Genomic DNA, 25,105 nt, shown 5'->3' on the forward strand with positions numbered 1-25,105 from the left:
TGATTTCGTGATTGGAATTGTTATTCTTATACATTTTCTCATCAGGATAATTTCTTGTGATTATAACTAACTGTCACAACCGACCCTAAGTAAGACTTTAGCTGTATGATTTTTTTTTAAAGAGAATTTTTGTCCAACCCTTGTGTGTTGTTTTGTTTCTGTATCTTCCTTTCACTTAGTGATCTAATGATTCCCAACGTGTGTGATTCAGATATGATTTTTCCATGGGAGTGAAAACAGGGAGAAACCACACGGAATCTGGATTTTCCCCTGCTGACACCTCCATTAGAAGACAAAATTTGTGCAATAAAGAGTTCCGAATCTGATCTTTCAGTTTTGGTGTGAATACAGCTTAATTTGTTTCTTCGATATCATGTTATTTCCTACTCAATCCCACTCATTCCCCTCTTCAATATCAACCTTTCTTTGAGTCAACCTTCTCTCCCTGTCTTCCTCTTTCATTTCCTCTCTTCCTGTTTCCATCTTTTGCTGCATTCAGGTCAGATGGTAGATATGCGCTTCCTACTTAAAAATACAGTTCACCACAGCTTTCAGATGGTACTAGAAAATACTGTTCACCTAATTTTTCAGATGTTGAATCCTACTTGAGAACTACTTGGGGTGATGGACCCTGATTTCTCCAACTTAGTGAATTTCGACATCACCGACAAAAGGAACAATTTTCATCTCATTAGTCGCTTTGTGATCACAGCTATTAAAATGCCATGGCAGGACACAACGACTTCCTGGATTTTTGGCTTGTGGTTGGCATTGCAATGTTTGTTTTGCTGTGAAACATAAACTCAAATGAATCACTCACTCAGGTCATGTCTCTTAAGCGTGAAAAAGCTCATCAGGAGCAACCAAAGTCTCTTAAGAAAACGTCAATCACGGTGCGCTGACGGCTTCGAAAGAGTTTGAAAGCGCGAAACACTTCCAGTCATCAAGTCGTTCCAACGGTTATTCCCCGACCACGTGAGTGCAGCATTTGTCTCTCTCCCTTCCTCTCTCTCTCTCTCTCTCTCTGTCTCTCTCCATCTCTCAGCCAGCAGCCAGACCCTACAGTACACACTAAACATGACATACTGTCATGTAACACCGCCAGGAACCATTAGATTTCCAGTCCCTGCCACAGATCCGTCAACGGGCCAAAAAGGAGACGACCGCCCCTGTCACTCGCAGGTGGGACAAACGGCGGCTTTCCCGGAGGGAGAGGGTTGGGGGGGGGGGGGGGGGGGGGGGGGGGGCGGGACCAGGAAGTGGCATCGGCCAATGACAGCTTGACGTATGGCGCCGGCAGCGTGCGAGGCGGGGGCCGTAACTCAGGGCGTCTATAAATCCTGTGCTAAGGATGAAAGACTGCCACAAAGGAGATTAGTGTCCAGAGCAGCTAATGAGGTACTATATCAGCACAGCCCGGTATACCCGCAGCAAAACACACACACACACACACATATACAGTACATGCATGCACACACACAAAGCTGACATCAACACAATCGTTCATACACAAACTCGTACACAAGGCATTTGCAGGCGCCCAGGCACACTGTATTGTACAGTAACACACTGTACACATGCGAGCTCGTCCCGCAAACAAGCACAATGTATCAAGGGCTACACACTCACTCCCATACACACACATACAGTATACACACATACGCAGGGGCCATATCTACAGTTAAATGGCGGATCAATAATGTAAATAATTTACTTTGGGTCCCTGCGGATGGTACAGAAGGGCCAGGCGAGGGCCTCTTTCCCCGGGCCAGACGCACCATACGTTTCCCTGACAAACACACACACACACACACCATCTATGGGTCGATGGGAGGACAAGTTTAGCCCTCTCTCGCTCTCTCTCACACACACACACACACACACAAACACCGGCTTTTCTCTGAATTAAGGCAGTCGATAACGGTTCCATGAATAGTGCGTGTATAGAGGCCGGGAGGTGGTGAGTGTGTGTGTGCGCCAAGACAGGTATTTACACACTCTCCCCATAGTAGGAGTGTGTTAATATTTCATTGTGCTTTGCAACCTCCCCCCCCTAGCCCCACTCTCCTTCATACACACAAATACACACACACATACACACACACACTCTTTCCTCGGGCTGTTGGTACAAGGCGCCGTAATAGTGCCACTGGTGGCAGTCACGATGCTGCACTTCCCATTTTTCACCACTAAGTGTCTCTAGTGAGCACACATTTACACATGGCAGTGTAAAGGTCTGAGTGAGTGTGTGTGTGAGAGAGAGAGCGAGAGAGAGAGAGAGGGAGACAGGAAGGTAGTGAGGAGGGAGTGTGTGTGCATATGTGTGTGTATGTGTGTGTGGTGGAAGAAAGTGCATCCTCTTTCTCAGATCACCTGTGGCTTATTAGAAACACCGAATCTAGAGAGTTGGGAATCTGGTCTGCTGTTTATTTGGAAGAGCAAGAATATGAGAAATAAACCAAATCAATAAAGTTGTCAAAAAGACTCCAAAGACCAAATAATCTAGTTTTGGCTCTTTAATCTGAGTTCGGTCTCTTTAGGTGAGCTGCTCTCCACCACTCAATGGTCCTGGAGTTGGTAATCTGAGTGAATTCTAGCATGCATTTACATTTACAGCGATTGATCAGCGCTCTTATCCAGTGGTGGAAGAAGTACTCTGATCCTTTACTTAAGTAAAAGTACCAATACAGCAATGTAAAAATACTCCATTACAAGTAAAAGTCCTGCATGCAAAATCCCACTTAAGTAAAAGTACATAAGTATTAGCAGCAAAATGTAGTTAAAGTATTAAAGTAAAAGTAGTGGTTTGGTCCCTCTGACTGATATTTTATTATATATGACATCATTAGATTATTAATACTGAAGCATCAGTGTGTAAGCAGCATGTTACTGTTGTAGCTGCTGGAGGTGGAGCTAGTTTGAACTACTTTATATACAGTTAGCTAGTTTAGTCCAGTGGTTCCCAACCTAGGGGTCGGGCCCCTCCAAAGGGTCACCAGATAAATCTGAGGGGTCGTGAGATGATTAATGGGAGAGGAAGGAAGAAAAAACAAAGTTCTGATACACAAATCTGTTTTCAGTTTTTGGACTTTTTCTCTAATTTTGATTTTTGCTGAAATATTGGATAATTTGAACATTTATTGAAATGAAACCATGTGAGGTTTAGAGGGAAAAATCACTATTTGGTGGAGCTGTTAACAACTCATAGACATCTGAAATGTGACCCCGACTACACACTGCTTTTTGTAAGACGTCAAAAGCCAAAAAGGTTGGAAACCACTGGTTTCATCTTTAACAATGTGTTGTATTTTCAAAGCTTGTTATATTATCCATTGTGTCAAATCTCTATCTGAAAAGTCACTAAAGCTGTCAAATAAATGTAGTGGAGTAGAAAGTACAATATTTCCCTCTGAAATGGAATGGAGTGGAAGTATAAAGTAGCATCAAATGGAAATACTCAAGTAAAGTACAAGTATCTCAAAATTGTACTTAAGTAATGTACTTAGTTACTTTCCACCACTGCTCTTATCCACAGTGACTTACAGTGAGTAAGCAGGTTGGGGTTCAGTGCGTTGCTCAAGGACACATAGACAGGACACACAGGCAGTGGCTGCTGGCTGAACTTAATACCATCTGGTTACAGGATGCTCTCTCTCACCACTTGACTAAACTGGTGCTAGATTATCTCAGCGTAAGCCGCCATACTTTGTTGAGGGTTTAAAGTCACACTGAAATGAAAAATGACTTTTTGCCTTTTTAGCTCATACACCTATTTGACAATTTATGCCAAAAAATGACAAAAATTCACATTCTTGTATTTTATATCAAAATCTCATTACTTTTACTTCCCGATAAACAGATCATCTTTAGTAGTGACATTGTGTACCAGGAGGCAATATAAAAATTCCAACCAATACAATCATCACATATTTCTGAACAATCCAATCTTCTTCCAAGTTTCTCTCCCATTGGTTTACACTTTTAAATGATCCTTCCCTGTGTTATGTTGTATAATAATAATAATATCCTGTTTCAATAAGAAATACATCATTGTGATTTCATTGTGACTTCCAGGTGTGCTTGAATTTTGACCGATGTGCATCCCATGATTCAAAGGAGTTAATTACACTGTTGATTATACATAGACCTTGATAGTAGCTGAGGCTCATGGTTGAAAGGACATGATTATTGATATGATATTGATATGATTACTGCATTTCATCGCTGTCAGGTGAAAGATGTCAGCTTTTCAGGCACTAAGAAAAACAGCTTTGAACACTGTGTATTTTTAAGGTGGATTCCAACTGAAATTAAAATATGAAAATCACAAAAACTGAAGTTACGAGACGTCACAGTGGTTCAAACTTTATCCTCCTGTTTTCTCCTCTGTTCACCTCTACTTTTGTCATCCTCCCACTATGTACAGTAACCTTAACCAGCCACCCAGTTTACAGAGGTCTGACTCTTGCATGTGAAGCGAGAAACAAGCAAGAAACAAGCAAGAAACAAGCGTTCTAGTATCCGAAATGCCTCCAAAGACAACGGCTTGATTGAGATCTCAGTGCGTTTCCCACGGCTGCCTGGCGGGTTCACCTTCTGATGAAAGTCTTGAACTGGGACTGGGAATAGAAATGAACAGTGCCGCGCGGAGTATTTCATTAGTGTTTCAAGCCCGGCCGCTCCTTTTGAGCCTACGATCCCCCCTTTTCCCAAGCCTCAGACATACCTCCTCTATCACACTGCTGAAGCATATAAACATCACGAAATGAGAATATAAAATCCGCACACCTCTGCTGCGGGCTTTTACACTGTCGCTCGTATTGCGCGAGGGTGTGTATGCGAGTGTGTGAGCGCGTATTTGAGAGCGTGGGGGTGCGCTTGCATCTGCAGGCAAACGCCGTAAAGTGAAAATATGCCTGTTTTATAGTGTGTGTGTGTGTGTGTGTGTCAACGCGGCGTACATGAGGGTGTGTACAGCAACAACTGGGAGAGAGATGGCCCCCTTAAGACCAGTCAATGGGAGACGGACGCGGAGACGGACGCGGGCGAGCGAGACCGGCGATCAATAGTAATCATGAGGCGCTGTGGCGTTAACAGCAGATGACACATCGCTCGGGCTTTTTCTCGACTCCGCTCCACCGCGACACAAAGACACACTGTAGGCTGTAGGGTGAGACCGATGTATCTGTTTGCAGATGCATCGGGGCCGACATTGGATTTTTCAGGGGGGGGGGGGGGGGGGGGGGGTTTGCCTTTATTTGACAGGACAGAGTGGAGAGAGAGGAAAGATTGGGAGAGAGGGGGATGCAACAAAGGGTCCAGGGTCAGATTGGAACCCATGCAGGATGTTACAAATGAGCCACCGGGACTTTTGATCAAATTCAGATATCGGCCAATCAGTGTGGTGCACAGCTGCTATGATGGTTCCTTCCCAATCACCAGTTTGGTGTGGAAGAGGATTTGCAATGAAACCTGCCATACCCTACCTTAAAGAGCTGCTAACCTATCTAAATATGTCATTATTATGGGTTTCGGTGGAGAGTTTTAGTGTCCCATGATGGTCTAAATCAGTGATTCTCAACCTTTTTCATATCAAGGACCTTAATTTAGTCCACATTAGGGCCACGGACCCCCATTTGATGAGATTTTGTCTCTCAGACGCAAATCTGAGAAAATTTGTATTGTTAGATATGATTTTGTCCAGAATTCCATGACTATCTGTATTGTAGGTAGAGAGACAACAGTCAAACTGTGACCAAAACAGTCATTCTTCTACATTCTCTAATTGTGTTAACTTCTTGTAAATGAAATAATGAAGTTCAACAATTTATGAATTTGCTGGGGACCCCCTGGAACGCCCTCAAGGACCACTGGTGGTCCCCGGACCCCACGTTGAGAACCACTGGTCTAAAAGCTTTAGAGGCTTTTCCACCCTGACATGAATACAAAACTGGGGCGAAAAAATGAATATTTGGCTTTTTTTTTTTTTTATAATGAAAACGGTCAAATTGAAAGATTTTGAATATCAGCAGAAAATACGGGCTATCGAAAACCTTCAATTCTAAAAATATCAGTCATTCAAAAACTCTGCATGCGTTGTACACCCGAGCAACGATTGCTATTGCTCTCGCATGCTCAAGAAACACAGCCTTGCATTTTGGAATTTTCAAAACGAAGCAAAAGAAAGAAAAAATTGAATCTGAATTTCAATAGGCGAGTGTTGATTTACAGTAAAATGGAACGATCGCATTGCTGTGAGACAGAGGGCGGACAAAGAGACAAAAAAAAAAAAAGTACCTGCATCTTCTCCATCCACAGCTTCTGACCACAGTTTACAGTAATCCGCCAATTATCTTTTCTGTCCTGCATTCTTCGACGAATAAATGGACTGTATTCATAAAAACAACATTATTTATATGGTTAGCAGCATCAGTGGGCTGAAGACACCGGTGGACCGGGCAGCCATGCCAGTAATTCTGAGTCAGAATGGGTCTAAAAACAGCAATCTACCAATGCTGAGCGGTCTGAGTTATAGCCACATAAAAGCACGGACCCCCCGCTGAAATATAGCCCTGGACATTACAATTAGAAAGAAGAGAGGTGCGAGTGAGTGAGCGTGTGTGTGTGTGAGAGAGAGAGAGAGAGAGAGAGAGAGAGAGACACACACAACACTCTTCCCTACTCTCCCACGAGAGGAGGAATCAAGACTTCAAAAACAGCCTTTTCTGTGAGAAACACTTGGCTTCAATACAACAACACACACACTCATCTCTCCGCTAGAGCTCAGCCATCACTGCAGATAATGAGCCCTGAATATCATTAAGACAGCAGCACACCAGGCTGCATGCACCACATACTGTATATTGCTCCTGCAAACATCGTAATGCCAATTAGAACATGATTTATATATGAATCCGTATGTCAAAAAGAAGTGACAATCAAAAAACCTACGCTGTGCTGGAAGGCAGTGGGTTATTTGAAAAGCAAGACAATAAGCTCCACATTTTCATAGTATGTCTGTTTTGCTACTCTCAGTCACTGATTGATATAACACAGCAGTGACTCAACCTATATCCAGTTCATGAAAGCTTTTACATGCTGTTCTAAACACCCGGTGTCTGGTAGCTCTTTCCTGGAAAAAAAATCCTCTGCCGCACAGGAAATGATGCGGTTTAGATCTTCGGTTTGTTTGGAATAAACAGAAGAAGAACTGGGTAGTTAGCATGGGCAGTGATAGCCACCATGGCTGAACAGGCAAAGAAAAGAGAAACTGCATCAACAGAAAATCCAAGGAGAAAGACAAAAGACACTGTTTGATTGACAGGTGATCTTTCAGCAATGAGCGCTGAGCACCAAAGACGGAGGCAAAATAAACAAATGATTAAAAAAACAAGGAACTAGAGGATTACCACTTTAAAAAAAAAGTCTATAAACAGTCATCCATATCCATTCTCTCATTGTGCTAACTTCTAGGGAGTGAAATAATAGTGAAATTAAACTATTGTTAGGGACCCCCTGGAACCTCCTCAAGGACCCCAATAGGTCCCCAGGCCCCAGTTTGAGAACCACTGCTTGGCAGCTATAGTAAGCAATAAAGTAAACGCAAGAGAACACTGGAATGAATAGAAGAAAAGATCTGTGCTCAGTGAGGGAGCACATACTGTACTTAACGCATACTGTACCATCGACCGCATACCAGGTGCAGGTGAGTTATCACGGCCAACACTTCCACTCTAACTTTGAGTGTTTAGTTTGACTGGAGTGGAGAAATGGGCCGAGTAACTTTGCACTTCTGGACCGCCGCGCCAGGCAGGATTAATCAATCCCCGAGTAATTAAATGAATCCATGTCAAACAGTAATTCAACCCGGCTCTGCTGTCCGGCCATACAGCCAGCGCTACATAAGGCCCCCGCATTCTGCCAAAAGTTGCCTCTTTAGAGCCAGTGATTGTTGTACGGAGCTTTAAGCAGGGGAGTGAGACCGCTATGTACAGCACACCAAAGCACTCTTGGACAGCCGCGGCGTTCGAGCCCAGCCAAGTATCATCAAAGTGCCGGCTTGGCAGCTGCCCTGAGGGAAGGCAGCCAAGGCCAAGTAAGGTTCTAAACCTGACATAACTACACAAGCAGAGGAAGGTGTTAAAGGCATGTCCGCCGGGAGCGCCTCTACCGCGCTATCGGATCGGATGATTCTGCTTAACCCTTGTTTAACCGGGCCAGGTGACGGAGAAGGCATTCTTATTTACAGCGAGGAGGGAGGGAGGGAGGTTTGCGTACGTTTCATCAGGGTCTCTCAAACGTTTTCAGGTCACGGACGCCAAACACGTTAGGGCCCCGGACCCCCGCTGGATAAGATGTTGTCCCTGGCACATCCATATGGGAGGTTTGATGTTGTTATTTAACATTGAATTGTATAACTATCAACACATGTACATAGGTGAAATAGTAGTGGTGAGAGTGAAACCTATGCTTAACCTATGCTTCTCTAACTGGAATAATTTCCAGTGAATTAAATGATAGTGAAACTAAACTGTTCCTCATTTTGCTGGGCATCCTCTAGAGGTCCTACACTTCAGTTTGGAAACCCCTCCAATACGCAGACTGGAGGTTTAAGGCTCAATATATGCTTAACGTTAAATATGTATATGGATACGGACGGAGCCTTCTGTCCGTACTCTGCGTTCATTTCGTCCGTATTTGTGCACGAAATGGAGCAGTACCACCGCAGTACCACCGGAAATGGTGGGGGCAGTGTAGCCAATAGTTCAAGCGAGACCAGTGAGACACGATGAAGACATGTTGTTTGTTGTTCACAACGAACATGGCGACGGTGGACAGAAACTTTTGACTCTCTACTGCCCTCTAGTGGATGTATTGCTTAACATCCATGCCAACGTAAAGGAGGCATGGAAGTATGTGGGCAGTGACGGTTACATCGTTTGAAACGGACGTATTTATTTTCGTACATAAAGGGAGCATAAATGAGCCTTTAGTTGTACAAACATTTCTCGGAGAACTGCTCTGAAAGCAGGAATAATTTTATTGGTTGAGGGAAACCTCAATGGGCAGAGCCAAACAACAGTTTTTCAGGCTAAGTTAGTCTGAAGCCCGGTGAAAAAAGCAAGAGATAAGAGAGGAAGAAGCGAATATTATGAAACCTAGTGCTAGCCATACGAAGTTATCTAGGTTAGCTAGTTAGCTAGCTGACCTTCCATGTTCAAACTAGCCATACTAGCCTATAGCTATCTAGGTTAGCTAGTTAGCTAGAAGTCATTACCTTTTATGTTTTTATATAGATTTTGAGTTCCTTCTTTCCTGAGTTTGTCAGGTAACTTGTGCTCTGAAAAAGTGTTTCTTTGGCTCCACCCACTGAGGTTTAACTCAACCAATCAGATTATTTCTGACTCCAGAGCAGCTCTGCCTCCGATAAATGTTTGTAGAACTAAAACTGCAATCTGCCTCCAATACACTTATTCACACCTGGAAGCTGCCCAGTACAACCACACTCTTGTACTGGACTCAGCAGCCTCACTGAAGCAGTGCCTTGCTCAAAGGCAGGGGGAGAGCATTTCTCATTCACTTCAGCCACTCACATTCTCCCATGTGTGATTCATACCGACAACCTTCTGCTGGCATGCTTACTAATGACCATTATTTTAATCTTATTGTGTATGGACGCTGTTACAGTAGTTGTCTTATATAATCATAAATGGCTTTGCGTGACATTTTCAACCATGAATACCATTATTACTACTACTGCTTCTACTAATGATAGATAGATAGATAGATAGATAGATAGATAGATAGATAGATAGATAGATAGATAGATAGATAGATAGATAGATACTGTCTGAAGCCATTGAGTTTGCTTGTCTGGAAGGTTATGGGAGTGATAGTGTAGTTCAGAAAAGAAACAAACAGAGCACTTACCACTTTGTCCTCCTGCAGCCCAGCCATTCATCCATGTGGAATGAAAGGAAAGAGAGAAGAAAGTAAGCAAGGGAGATACATGAAGGCATGGCAACAATCCTGTACCGAGTTCAGAGAGTTTATTGTTACTTTTCCTATAGTGTAACACATTTACATTTCAGTAATAACATTACAGTAACAGATAAAAACTACTGTACACACAAAGTTAATGTAAGATACCAGAAAACATATAATTATTATAATGAAACAAGTGAGGGTATGCGTGTGTGTGTGTGTGTGTGTGAGTGTGTGTGTGTGTGTAAACTCAACAGGTTGTTTATCCATATTTCAAAGACACCCCCCCCTACCCCCCACCCCCACCCTAACCCACCACCCAGGACCCCAGCTGAACTCTCCCCATGTCAGGCAATAGCTAATTAGGATATACTTATGTGTGTGTGTGTGTGTGTGTGTGTGTCTAGGTAAGACCATTAAATGCCACACTGGCGATGTAGAGGAAGGGCGGGAGAGGGGACGTCACCAATTTCAGAGGAGGACTCGCCCCCCCTACACGCCAACACACACACACACACACACACACACACACACACACACACACACACACACACACACACACACACACACCCTGCTGTGCGTGTATAGGGCAGCTCCGGACCCCTGGGAGAGCGAGGCAGAGAGGGAGACCACCCACCCGTCCACAGCTCAGCCTAATGCCCAATTAACCTTTACCAGCTCCTACCTGGGTCGTTCTCTCTCTCACACACACACACACACACACACACACACACACACACATTCATAGATCCATTGACACTCGCATGCACTCACAAACAAGGACACACACACACAAAGAAACACACACATCTCACTGTAATGAATACATGTGCACACATACGTATCAACACACACCCGGAGCATAATGTACGCATAAACTTGCCTGCGCACACACACACACACACACACACACCCTGTGGCTCATCACCTCCACCTGAGTTGTAACACCTGTGGCCCTGACTGTGCCTGGACATGCACTCACTTTGCTTGTGTGTATAGCAGTGTGTGTGTGTGTGTGTGTGTGTATATATAGCAGTGTGTGTGTGTGTGTGTGTGTGCCTGTGTGTACCAGTGTTTCCCCAGTGTTTTTTGTCCAGGTGGAAAACAGTTGGAAACAGGATTTGACACTAGAACATTCCATTTAGACCAAAACTATGGTCTATTTGTCTGAGTGTGTGTGTGTGTGTGTGTGTGTGTGTGTCCTTCCTTTCAATTTTGTTATGCCTATAATCTTAATAAAAGGGTTATATGTAGAAAATGGGTTTTGAGGTTTGTACCATAGCAGAACCCTTTTTGATCTATATTTATTTTGTTATTAACATATTCCAAATAAATTCATAAAAACTGTGTGAATTTAGATTAGATTAAAATAGATTAGATTAGAATAGATTCTTTAATCATTGTCATTGTAACAAGTACAACAAAATTCCTTAATAAAACCATAAATGCATCTAGTATAAATATACAATAAATAAGTAATACACATGTATAGTAATAGACATGTAAGCTATAGTAATAAACATGTATCATATTTGCATGTTAGAACACTTTATTTCATTCTGATGAATAATTAAATAGTTGGTCATTTACAGAAGTATTTGTAAAACATTGCTTTGATGAATTCTTCACAAAATATGATGTGTATGAGCAAAATCTCTGATTGTTCTCTATTTTTTTCATGTAAAATACCACATAAAGACAAAATATAGCTATAAAAAAAAAGCCTCTGTAAATTAGCAGCTATAAGAAGCAGTATGTATCTACAAGATCAGTTGGGAAAAAAAGTGAGACATTTTAAGAAATAGAAATAGAATTTTTTTTTTTTTTTTTGTTAAAGCTAATTCTGTGCTTGGTGTACTTTGATGCAGCTGGTATAAAACATATAATTGAACTATTTAGAGTTATTTTAGATGATTGTCGTGTAAATTTTATGAAACCGAAATGGTAACACTTTACAATAAGGGTCACTAAGTTAAGGGTTAGTTAATGCTTAATAAGAGTTAATTAATGCTTAATAATCATTAACTAACCCTTAACTAACAGTTAACTCATGTGTAATTTACTAATGTGTTCATGTTAACTAAGGTATTATTTAATAGTTTATAAAGATGACTATTAAATAATGTATAAATTAATACCTTAGTTACCATGAACACCATTAGTAAATGATTACCAGACACATTAGTTAACTGTTAATTAAGGGTTAGTTATTGCTTATTAAGCATAAATTAATTAATGTACCCTTATTGTAAAGTGTTACCTATGAAGCCAAATATTTAAATATCTCCACTGGCTTATTCATTGTGTTTTACCAGTTTTTTTATTTTTTATTTTTTTATTTTAACAAATCAGAGGGTATTTGGACTCATTGCAGCTCCTCTCTCTCTCTCCCCCCCCCCCCCCCCCCCTCCCTCCCTCTCTCTCTCACCGTGTTGGAGCGCAGTGAGACTCGCCCCCCGCAGCGGGCGCAGAACTTGGTCTGGCAGTAGGAGCACAGGTTCCCGCAGCCGTCGGCGAACTTGGTCTTGTGGCAGATGCCGCAGGTCGGCGCGTCGTCCCGGTGCACGGCCGAGCCCGCCGCCGCCGTGGCCTGCCGCACCACCGTCTCCCGGTAGCTGGACAGCTGCTGTTGGATGCCTCTGGAAACCACAAAAAAAAAAAAAAAAAAAAACATGAAGGGTTTGGCGTTTTATAAGGCAAAGTCGATCTCGCTTAGAATGTGTGTAGAGCAAAAAAAAAAAAACAACATAGGAAAGTGAATGAAAATGATGAAACTTTAATGATCTTTGTGGGGAAATTGAGGAAATAGCATAGGATGCAGCAAATGAAACATAGAATATACACTTGCCTCTTGGCCACTTTATTAGGTACACTGGGTGATATGGTTTAAATCAATATCATGATAATCATAAGGATTTTTCTCGCTATCAATATATATTACGATATGGTTCATCAAATTAACGTTCATCTCATTGAACCGAATGGTAATGTTAGGTGTGATGTCAAACAAAACAGAAATATTCAAATAATATTCCTACCATACCTCATTTTATCAGAGTAAAATTTGCTTGTCATCATCAATTCAGACAGCAGAAATGTGTGTCACGATATCAAAATATCTTCATATCATCACGATATGATTCCACTGAAAGACGATAAACGATATTATCAGCTGTTCATCTGTTGCTGTAGTCCAGTTATCATAAGGGCCAACAGCTTGTGTGCTGTGAGATGCCCTACTGCACACCACTGTTATAAAGAGCTGCTATTGGAGCATTTGTGGCCTTTCTGTTAGCTTGAACCAGTCTGTCTGTCCTCCTCTGACCTCTGACCTCTCTCATTTACAAGCTGTTTTCTCTGTGAACTCTGCAGACTGTCGTGTCTCAGCTGTCAGTCAGACTACTCAAAGTGTCTTAGAGCAGTGATTCTCAACCTTTTTCATATCAAAGACCCCAAGTTTATTCCACATTAGGGCCAGGGACCCCCATTTGATGAGATTTTGTCTCTTGAACCCAAATCGGAGAATATTTTTTATTGTCAGACATGATTTTGTCCAGAATCCCATGACTATCTGTATTGTAGGTAGAGAGATAACAGAGAAACTATGATCAAAATGGTCATCCTTCTACATTCAATTCTGTTAACTTCTTGTAAATGAAATAATGGTGAAGTTAAACAATTCATCAATTTGCTGGGGACCCCCTGGAACCCCCTCAAGCCCTCAAGGACCCCTGGTGGTCCCCGGACCCCACGTTGAGAACCACTGTCTTAGAGGACGCATCTCGCCAGTTCTAATGTTTACTCAAAAACAAAAGCCACTTCACCATGTCTGCATGCTTTATATGTTGAGTTGCAGCCGTGTGATTGGCTGTTTGGAGGAGCGGGCTGTTTGCGTTGACGAGCAGGTGTACCTAATAAAATGGCCAGTGAGTGTAAAAAAAAAAATGAAAAGGTATGAAAATATATGAAGAGTACAGCATGTACACTGAGACAAAGAAAAATGATAGAAAAACAAATATGTAAATATAGGCCTTCGAAAAGCATGGAAATATATGCAGTGCAGAAATACATGAAAAATATAAAAAAAATATCAAGATATATGCAATGAAACATCTGTCTACTCCTCCCTGAATGAATTCAACCTACATTTTTGACTTAAAAAACGAGTCCCACAAGTTCGGGAGGCAATATGAAGATCACAGGACACAACAATAAGCAGCGGGACGGAGAGAGGGAATGAAAGGGGGGGGGCAGAAGTGGAGGGAAAAGGGAGAGAACGGTTGAATTTTTTTTTTTTGAATCGAGCCCCGTCGATATCTGTAGTATTCTCCGCGCTGTCTGTGGTGGGTTTTGTGCCATCGACTTTTGCCGTTTCTGCCGTTGTTTCATGTTGCTTCGCCGACATAAGAAACTCTCCGGATCGATCCGAGAGAGAGAGAGAGAGAGAGAGAGAGAGAGAGAGAGAGAGAGAATATTGGTTTTATCTAAAGCGTTACAGTATGTTGATTAATTGGATTTCACACTGTGGAGAATGAGGAGAGAGCAAATGGGGAGGGGGGCAAAAAAAGATAGAAGTTGTTATTTGATTGGATTTTAGTTACGGATTCGAACCTTCATTTAACCAGGCGGGTCACTTAAGATCATATATTTATTTGGAGGGAAATATCATAGGGGCAAATACTAGGCAGTCGCATAGAATAACATAATATAGATCAAAATGCAACAACAGGCAGTAAAGCACAATAAGGAGAGACAAGTCTGGGCAGCGAGAAGAGAATAGGAGGCACGCTGAACGGCATTTGGCAATAAATAAGAGGTTTTCTGTGCGAGATCAATACGGAAAACAGCAACGCAGGGTGGAGGAGTAAGAAACGGAGGAGAGGAGAGGAGAGGAGAGGAGAGGAGAGGAGGAGAAGGCTTAAAGGGAGCAACTGTGCTACACTGAAAAGATGGGAAATGTAATGAAATTATCCATATCAGCATCGATACAGCCACAGCATATCACTGTTCCCAGCATAGACCCAACAGAATATGCAATAAATAATAAAAAACCACACATGAATTAAGTCAAATTTCAAGTGCATGGCCAACATAAAACTATAAACTACCGAATAACAATAATTTTTCCCACTACGAGTTACTAGTTAAACAAAACATACAATAAGCTCATAAAATATGTTGCATTGTTCCCAGCAGTATATGGAGCAGTTACACCAACAACATTAAAATACTTCTGACAGGTTCATGCTTCAATAATTTAACACTCTCACAGAATGAGGACTTTTATTTTGATACTTAAGTACATGTTACTGCTAATACTTCTATACTTTTACTTAAGTAAAATTTCAAATGCAGGATGTATTTTTCCTTTATGGTATTGCTGCTTTTAATAGTAAGTAAAGGATCTGAGGACTTTTTTCCACCACTGCTACTGAATCATATGAACATTTCGACATATGTTCATTTCAAGGTTCTAGTTCTGAGATATTGAGTAGGGCTGGGCCATAAGGTTGAAATCAATATCACGATCAAAGTAATATTTTCAATATTGACATAGGCCTATATCACGATATGGCTCACGTATGCAAAATCACATGTTGAATAATCAAATGTTCATCCCATTGAAATGAATGGTAATGTTGTGTGTGTGTTGTCAAACAAAACTAAAATGTTTCATACCTCATTTTGTTTTTAAATAAATTTGCTTGTTATCATTAATTTGGATTGTGTGTCAAGATATCCCAAAATCACCATATCATCACGATATGATTCCACTGAAAGACGATAAACGATAATATTGAATTATCGCCCAGCCCTAATATTGAGCTTCAAAAGTTTTCAGCATCCATTAAGTTAAATGGAGGTTTTGTTTTAGAAATTGCAGACTCAAAAATTCTTAAAAAAAAAAAAAAAAACCAGATATTAACAGGCACTGAATAAGTCAGATAGAACCTTATAATTCTCCATGCATACAATCATCACTCAGTCACGCGATCCAGCTCGCTCCAAAAAACGAAGGAGCGCGTTCGACACGGAAAACAAAACACGGGACGGTCCCGCCTGCGGCACAGTACTTACAGACAGGGGGTCACAGATACAGCCTCCTCCCCCATCAGCCCGGCCGTTATAAAAAAAAACTACAAGTCCCAGCAGCAGCTGCGGCGGCGGCGGCCAGAGAGAAGGAAGGACCGACAGCTCCGGCGTCCGAGATCCTTCGGCATCGTTTCTCTGGGTGTTACGGAAACAAACTGCCCCCCCCCCCCCACACACACACCCCCCCACCCCCCCACCCCCCACCACCACCACCACCACCACCAAACAAACCCCTTAAGAAAAAACCCTCCGGAGATTAGAGCGGGGGAAAAAACCCACCGGGAGAACCCTCGAACCTAGCCTTGGAGATGGGAACACACATACACACACACACACACACACACACACACACACACACTTCCTGGAAGCCAAAGGTCACGGAGGGGTCACCTGCTGCTGCAGCACGGCAGGATTTACTTCCTGATCCATGGCTCTGACTGTGTCCCACACCCCTGGCTCCGCTCACACACTGATAGTGATATATGGGGCCAGTTTGATTGATTACATATTTATTGTAGAATGGATCAATACTACACTGGTTGTCTATGGGAAGACCTTCACCTGAGTTGAATCCAATGATTTCGATCAGATTCCACATTGCGATTATGACCTATCCCGGGTTTCAGTGGAGAGTTTTAGTGTCCCATCCTACGCATTAACACCTTATGACTCCTTCTTTCTCTCCCTCCTTCGTGGTCTTTCTCTCTTTCTGTCCATCCAGCTCTTTGCTCCATTCCTACACTCCTTCTTTCCTTTCCTCTCTCTCTTCTTTCCCTCTGCCCCCCCCCTTTCTCCCTTCCATCCTCTACATCTTCCTCCCTTATATCCATCTTTGTTTTTCTTTCCTTCATTTGTTGTCCGTTGCCTTTCTTTCCTTTCTTTCTTCCTTCCTTTCTTTTTTCCTTTCTTTATTTCTTGCCGCTCCACCTTTTCACACCTCTTCCATGCATGTCCTGTCTATTTTTAAATCTGCACTGAAACTAGTGAAGCACAGCTGTTTACTGAGTTACGTTCAGAAAAAAAAAAAGAAAAAAAAAAAATCCCTCAGGAAGAATGAAACATGAATGTGTGTCAGCAGGTCTCCTCATTTACTATGAAGGCGAGTGAGAGCGGGGCGCGGAGAGAGTCGGATGAGAGACGGATGAGGGGCGGAAAAGAAAGTGAAAACACAAGAAAAAGAAAAGATTAGTGGAAGTGGGAGAAAAAAAGGGATAGAGGGAGAAACTGAGATAGTGGGCAGAACGGTAGCAGAGAAATCACAGAGAAATGACTCTGAGAGCGATGATATAAGAGGCAATTTTTTTTTTCTTCAGCAATATAGATGGGCAACTCTCCAAGCAGCAGGCAGCAAAGTGAGACACGGTGTCAAAAATCTATTCAGTTGTTTCCAAGCAAAAAGATACAATGCTGATATGATCCTATATGATTAAAGCAACACTGAGACAACTCCTGGGGCTCTGACGCCCACACCTGCCCCAACAGTTGCCCTGTGTAGCACTGCTTTAAAGGAATACACCAAGTTCTCTATAAGTGATGGAGACATAAACACCAAAATTATCCATGTGTCCCGGTAGATCACTGGCTCCAGTGCTCCATGCTAACACTTTAGCATATGTTATGTTGAGTGACAGTGGAAAGTGTTAGCATGGAGCCTACTGTCACTCAACAATCTCCAGGCTCCATGCTAACGCTTTAGCATACGCTATGTTGAGTGACAGTAGGCTCCATGCTAACACTTTAGCATACGCTATGTTGCGTGATGGTAGACCACTATCAAAAGTGACAAAATTTGAACCCAATTCCGGTCACTCAATGAAACCTCAATGGGCAGAGCCAAATAACAGTTTTTCAGGCTAAGTATTTATCTATCATTAGCGAATATTATGAAACCTAGCACTAGTCATACTAAGTTAGCCAACTAGCTAACCTTCCAAGTTCAAACTAGCCGTACTTGCCTATAGCTAACGGAATTGTATCCAATTCCGACCACTCGGTCACTCGCGTAATTTCCTGTGTTTTCCGGCATTTTTATATGGAGTTCCCAACCAAAAGCTAAGTGACATAAATTCATACACATTTCAGAAGCTAGGTATCAAATTTCATAAATATCTATAAACATTTAAGCATATAAAACACAAAGTTACGAACTTAGTCACGAACAAGAAGCGGGAAGCCTTAAATCCCACTTTGGGCGACAGTTACTTCATGTAGAGAATCGGTATTGGCTGATAAATGGAAAAATAAGAGCTTTGAGTACAGAGCCTACACTTCTTACAAGTATCTGTAACATTGTGAAGGTACAGGAAGGGTTAATAAAGGGTTAATATCGAGTATATGAATACACCGACACGGACAAAAGTAAGTGTCCGGAATTGGATACGAATTTTGAATCTGAAAAATAGGTGCGCTATCATCCATTTGCAGGGACTGGAAGAAAATTAAACTTTAAAAAAGACAGATGGAGGATTGTTAATTTATGAGAAACTGTGATTTTTTTGGTCATACGCTGTCCGGAATTGGATGTGTTATAGGCTATGATATGCGGCTAAGTCTGGCAGTTTTGTGTAGGAGATTGGTCAAATTGACATAATATAACATACAAAATGATGGGAGATTTTTGCTGCATTCCAGAGATGTAGGAAAGTCAAACAATTCCTACTTCCTACTAGGAAAAATGCAACGGAACGGCCCTTCAAGTCAAAATTCCAAGTAGGAAACTCGCAAGATTTCTTAACCCCTAAAGAATGTGGCAAAGTAGGACATGGAAGCGAACAGTGTGTCTTTCGGATAAACAGAAGATAAAGAGCAGGAAATATATCAAGCAGGCCTCAACAAATCCTAGTCGACCACAAGGCTCCATCAAATTCTGTCTCTCCGGTGGAAAAAAAAAACAACAAATCTTTAGCACATCAAATAACAGTGTCGGGGAATGTTTGGGGGTGGGAAAATGACAGATCATTACGAGCGAGCGAGAGAGAGGAGGATAAAGCGGAGGGGAAGGGAAAGAGAGACAGAGGGAGAAATTATCGGGGAGGAGATCAGAGAGGGATATGTGGGACGGGAGAGACGGATAGCGAACTCATTAAGCAAACGGCGGAAAAACATCCATATTCACGCGTAACAAGACGCAAGGTTAAACCAAAGTGAGAATAAAAGCCTCACTTTCCTCCGCACACACACACACACACACACACACACACACACACACTCCGGCACTCTCTCCTTCTCTTTCATCAAGCCATTCAATGCCTTTCCTCTCGAAAAACAGCAAAATAAACCTTTTGTGAAATGCTAATAAGGATCTGAGTGTGTGTATGTGTGTGTGTGTGTGTGTGTGGCTGTTTGAGCTCATATATATATATATGTGTTTAAAACAAATGGCCCGCGATTCACAGCAGGCAACAGCATTAGCATAAAGTGTCTCATAATTAAGCCATGCAGCACTAACAAGCGCTGCACTCTGACTTCACACACAAGAGAGGAACCTAAGCTTTGTCCATAAGAATGTGAATTCAACTGGATTACACACAAGAGGGACACACTGCAAAAAGTGTCCTGCTTAAGAAATCATTTAGTATTGAGTCGTAAAATCTTATTTTTCTTCAAGGAAGTGTAAAATCTGCCAATTATTCAAATAATTTCACTTATTTCCGGGATTTTATTGAGTCAACTTGTCGTTTTCTTGATACTAGTGCAGCGATCTGTCGTTCTTCTGGCTCGTGACAAGAAAAAGACATTCTTAAGACTGAAAATGAGATTAAATGACTCGTTAAGAGGGACATTTTTTGCAGTGCAGAGAAAAAATAGGAGAGAAACTTGAGCATTGTCAGTGAAAATGTCAATTAATTACATAAAAAGCACTGCAGCAATATCCAGCTTAAGAAGCCATTTACTTGAGCATGGCGTCTGAAAATCATATTTTTTCTTATAACAAGTAAAAAAAAAAAAATCTTTACTTTACTTCTTTCCAATAGAAATCAACTGACTTCACAAATTCCTCTGAATGAACTTGACATTTTCTTGATACTAGCTGAGCGATCTGTGTTATTCTATCTATGAGACCAAGAAACGCGGAGAGAAACTGAGGAAGATTGATTGGGATGCAGAGCTGATAGATGGACAGTCTCCCTAAACTCTGTGTTCTTTTAAGGGTACAAAAAAAACAGCTATTTTTGGAATAAATACAAGGGGAGGGGGGGAGGGAGGGAGGGAGGGGGAGTGGAAAGGGAGAAATGGTAGGAGGAAGGAAGATGAATGGAGGGAGAGAAGTGGAGGAAAAGAGGAGGAGAGGCGGAGGGAGGAGCCGCGGGCTAACGTTATAGTGCCGTGACAGATGCTACGACGCGCCGTAACTCAGAGCTGGACAACGCATAGACCATTACTTGGCAAGGACAAACAGAGAGGACACACACACACACACACACACACACACAATCCAACCACATCTCTTACTTACAGGGGATATCCTCCTTTTGTACTTTTACCCCCTCAAAGAGGTGTGAATAGTTCATCTGTATTCTAGTTACTATATGAATACATATTGTCATTTCTCTCCTGTGTTTTAACATGGAACCAAATGTGAGGCAAATTTCCAGAGTAACCTTACACCTTAAATTCTGCTTTCTGTTTCATTAATGAGTCCAGCTTACCTCACCTGAATGTATTAGGGAGCAGTGTTTGTGTGTGTGTGTGTGTGTGTGTGTGTGTGTGTGTGCGTGTGTTGTTCTATAGAAAACACTAAACCCTTTAATGGTCCAGTGGTTCTCAACCTTTTTCATATCAAGGACCCCTAATTTAGTCCTCATTAGGGCCACGGACCCCCATTTGATGAGATTTTGTCCCTCGGACCCAAATCTGAGAATATTTTTATTGTCAGATATGATTTTGTCCAGAATTCCATGACTATCTGTACTGTAGGTAGAGAGATAACAGAGAAACTATGATCAAAATAGTCATTCTAAAATGACAAAATAATTCATCTTTAACAATTCATCAATTTGCTGGGGACCCCCTGGAATGCCCTCAAGGACCCCTGGTGGTCCCCGGACCCCACGTTGAGAACCACTGCTTTAATCAACCTGCGTGTGTCCCCCCCACAGCCACCCCACCCCACACACACACACGTAGCTCCTCAATCATATCAAGAGTAAAAAAAAAAATTGTCAGCAACCTACATCACATCCTACATTATAAACCTACATTAAACTATACTTGGCCATAAAAGAGGAAAAGGCAATTTCGCACACTGGCGGCCCCTAATGGCAGCGAGAGGTAACTGTTTGAAATATTGAGGACTTCATTACCCAGAAATCCTGTAAGGTGAGGTAAATTAAATGTCTTCTTCTTAGTGTGTGGAGGTGGTGAAGACGTTCAGCCATCGTTTGGTGAGTCCAGCTTTCTCTGGACGGAGCGTTCAGGAGACACTTTAGAATTTTACTCTTAAGTTTAAAGCTGCCTATTGCAGCTTTAAAGCAATATTCCACATAGTTTTAACATGAAAAAAGCCTGAAAACTGACATTTAACATGTCTGTGAACAGATTCAACAACAGATCTCGCATTTCTATCCTCGCTTTACACTAAAATTATTATTTAAAGATAAAAGTAGATCCGTTCTCCTAAACAGGAACTATCTCTCCTAAATGGTATCCTTCCGCTATGTTCTCTTCTATCAATAAAAATGCTATTTGGCGAAATCATGTTCTAAAAAGTTGGACCCACAGTCAGTTGAAAATCACAGTAGTTGGGATCTGTTGCTTATTCTGTTCAACGTGTTAAATGTCAGTTTTCAGGCTATTTTCATGGCCTCATTCAAATGAATGGGAAGTAAAAATCTGAATGCTACAAACTCGTCCAGCTGCATCTGATCTTGGTGATTAGTTTATATTCTGGTCAAATAACCCCCATGTTAAAACTAAGCGGAATATTGCTTTAAAGCTCACCAACGCTCACCAAATATTAATTTAATTAACGCATTCTCACCTCTTGCCTCCCAGTTATTTCTGCGGGCAGGGTTACCCCTCGACTGCCAGCGGGCATTCCGCAAACCGGCCACAGTCAAAAAGTTACAGTTAAAAAACTCCAAAAGTTGAAGACCCCCCGCTTTGCATACTGCCGCCCTCTCCAAAAATAAGGTAGATAAAATAGCTGAGTCCTTCAGTCCTTCAAGCGTCATCGCTGCCGCTAAGCCAAGCGTTGGCAGCGGCGTCTCCACTCCTGGGCTTTTCATAAAGTGGGGTGGCATCGGTTTGGGATCCGGGAGCCAGCGTCAACTCTTTCCTGTAGTGTGACTCAGGCCTCTATGGCAGAGTATGAGTCACTCCTCCGGTTCCTGGATCGATATTCAAAAAGCAGGCCGACATGAATCAAATAACAATGAGCCAATGTCAGAGAGAATCACCTCGCAGCCATTTAGAAATTAAGCACTCTAACTCGCTCTGTCTCTCTCTCTCTCTCTCTCTCTCTCTCTCTCTCTCTCTCGCATTTTTTTACTCTCTTATTAAGGTACTTTCAGTCGCTTTTTAATCGGTTTGGTTGCAAGATGTTTCACATCAAAAGTCCAAGTTTCATTCTCTCTCTTTTACTCTCTCCTCTCCTTTTTTCAACTTTCTCTTCTCCTCCCACCATCTTTCTCTCCCTCCTGTCTCCTTCATATCTAGTCATGCCCCCCCCCTCCCTCCCCCTCTCTCTCTCTCTCACACACACACACACACACACACACACACACACACACACACACTCACTCTTACTCTAGAGGAGTCATCTACAAGATTGATTGGAGCTCATTCGGTGTCCCATAATAGACGAGCATTAAAAAGTTTCCTCCCTCTCATGCTATTTGGGAAATTGAATGGAAGGTAAAAAAGCATGCCAGAATTAAGAATGGGTTTCCGGTTTGCAGTGTGTGTGTGTGTGTGTGTGAGTGTGTGTGAGTGTGTACTGAAAAGGAATTTGCATTTGCATGTGTGTGAATGAGAGAGTTATATATCCACGGATGTAGTGGAGGCTAGACCCACCTACACTCAGTTTACTACATTTTTATTTGCAGAATAGAGTTTACCACCTTTTTAGGCTGATATGAATCTTGATGGTATGAAATTGATCGTATGCATCACTGGAAGAAGTATCAAACTGATCAAACTAAGTTATGTGAAAATAGGGTGTTTTAAGGCAAGGCACCACAGGTGAATAGGAAAAAAATATTCTGTTCATCTTGTCAGAATGAAATTGTATATGCTATGTATGGACAAAAATATAAAACATTTTTGTATTATGACTTTTATTGATCTTATTATTAACATATTCAAATGTGCTAAGAATATATTACAAAAAAATACACAAATTTGCAAATTTGAACACTTTTGTAATGTTAAGAATGCATTGTCCTCTTTCATTCTGATAAATAACTAAATAGTTTGTAATTTACAAAGGGATTGGTTACCAAAAAAAAAAAAAAACAAACTGGTGAAGTATTTACAAAACACTAGACAAAATACCCCATAAAATAGAAATTACTAAAGATATAAAAAACTCCTCTGTAAATTAGCAACTGTTTTTATTTTTTTAGCTAATTTTGTGCTTGGTGTACTTGACACAGCTGGTATAAAACGTACAAATTAACTATTTTTAGTTGTTGACTATTTTTAGTTGATTACTTTTATTGATCTTATTAACATATTCAAATGTGCTAAGATTATATTACAAAAAAAATACACAAATTTGCAAATTTGATCACTTTTGTAAGTGTTAAGAATGCATTGTCCTCCTTTCATTCTGATAAATAACTAAATAGTTTGTAATTTACAAAGGGACTGGTTAAAAAAAAAACTGGTGGAGTATTTACAAAACACTTGACAAAATACCCCATAAAATAGAAATTACAAAAGATATCAAAAACTCCTCTGTAAATTAGCAACTGTTGTTTTTTTTAGCTAGTTTTGTGCTTGGTGTACTTGACACAGCTGGTATAAAACGTACAAATTAACTATTTTTAGTTGTTTTTGATTACTATTTTATGAAATGGAAGCAAAATATTATAATATCTCAAAACCAGTCCAGCCAAAATCACCATTTTCACCTGCGGTACTATGCCTTAAGGAATAAAAGGAGTTTAGCCTCCTTTTTATTTATCACTCCACTGTGTATATCCACTATGGTGTGGCCTGGCTGCTCACCATATGGCATCAGGAACACGGAGAATCTCTCCCTCTCTCTAGTTTTCTCTCTCTCTGCCAGGCGCTGTTGTTCCTCCTCCATCCCTTCCCCTCCCTCGCTTCCGTCGGAGAACTGGCCATGCTGAGCTGCTCGGGTGTATTATCACCTCCCCCAGTCCCTGCATCCCTCCATCCCTCCATCCCTCCCTCCATCCATCCCTCCCTCCTTTCTTACATCCCGTTCCCTTCTTATCCCGCTCCCTTATTATTTGAAGGTACGCCTGTTTTATTAATCGCATTGACTAAATAATAGGGATGGGACGATATATCGAAATTCAATATATCGCGATACAAAAATGTGACAGTACGTATCGTGGGGTAGAAAAATGAATCATGATATTAGCTCCATTTTATTCTGCTGTAGTAATTACAAATGAGACTGTGTGATGGTCACAATTTCACAAGCTCTCCATCCAAATTATATTATTTGCACTTTGTAATGACATTTTTAAATTGTTAATTACATTTTAGCAGCCAATGGCATCGCTTGAAAGATTTGTGGCTAAAAATACTAGAAATAATCCCTAGAAAGTTAGTATTTTTCTATCAGCAGGTTTGGAAGTTTCGGGTTTAGTGAATTGAAACCACTGAAAGAAAGAGAAAGAAGACTTATGACAAAATCAAAGGTTCCGATTTTAATACACAGTGAGTGTATGGGCTGCATCTCAGCTTCCCTCTTCCCTGTTCTTCTCCCACACTTTCCTCCGTCCTCCTCGTTTCCTCCTCCCTTCTTCTCACCTCCCCCTCCCTCCCCTGTTCTCTGGATATCCTTCCCTGATTGCCTTTCCACCCACTCATCCTCGCTCTTCCTCTTTCT

General features: G+C 41.5%; 1 protein-coding gene across 5 annotated transcripts in view; it reads right to left on the minus strand.

Annotated features, from left to right (window-relative positions):
* LOC139649696 (regulating synaptic membrane exocytosis protein 1-like) overlaps positions 1-25,105 on the minus strand; it is a 100,676-nt gene that overhangs the window by 61,488 nt on the left and 14,083 nt on the right. For 4 of the 5 annotated variants that reach the window (XM_071526169.1, XM_071526173.1, XM_071526172.1 and 1 more), the window contains exons 3-4: positions 12,413-12,623; positions 9,931-9,942 (exon numbers count right to left, since the gene is read on the minus strand). In XM_071526169.1, the coding sequence (XP_071382270.1) occupies positions 9,931-9,942; positions 12,413-12,623 (223 nt within the window). Of the gene's footprint in view, positions 1-2,163; positions 2,173-6,763; positions 6,783-8,657; positions 8,675-9,915; positions 9,943-12,412; positions 12,624-25,105 lie in introns of all 5 variants that reach the window. The other variant, XM_071526171.1, reaches the window with a different exon arrangement.

The sequence above is a fragment of the Centroberyx affinis genome, unplaced genomic scaffold (genome assembly GCF_046629955.1).
Source record: "Centroberyx affinis isolate AG114_WGS23_722 - 3 ecotype Tasmania unplaced genomic scaffold, CSIRO-AGI_Caff_v1 ptg001388l_1, whole genome shotgun sequence".
In the NCBI taxonomy this organism is placed as follows: Eukaryota; Metazoa; Chordata; class Actinopteri; order Beryciformes; family Berycidae; genus Centroberyx; species Centroberyx affinis.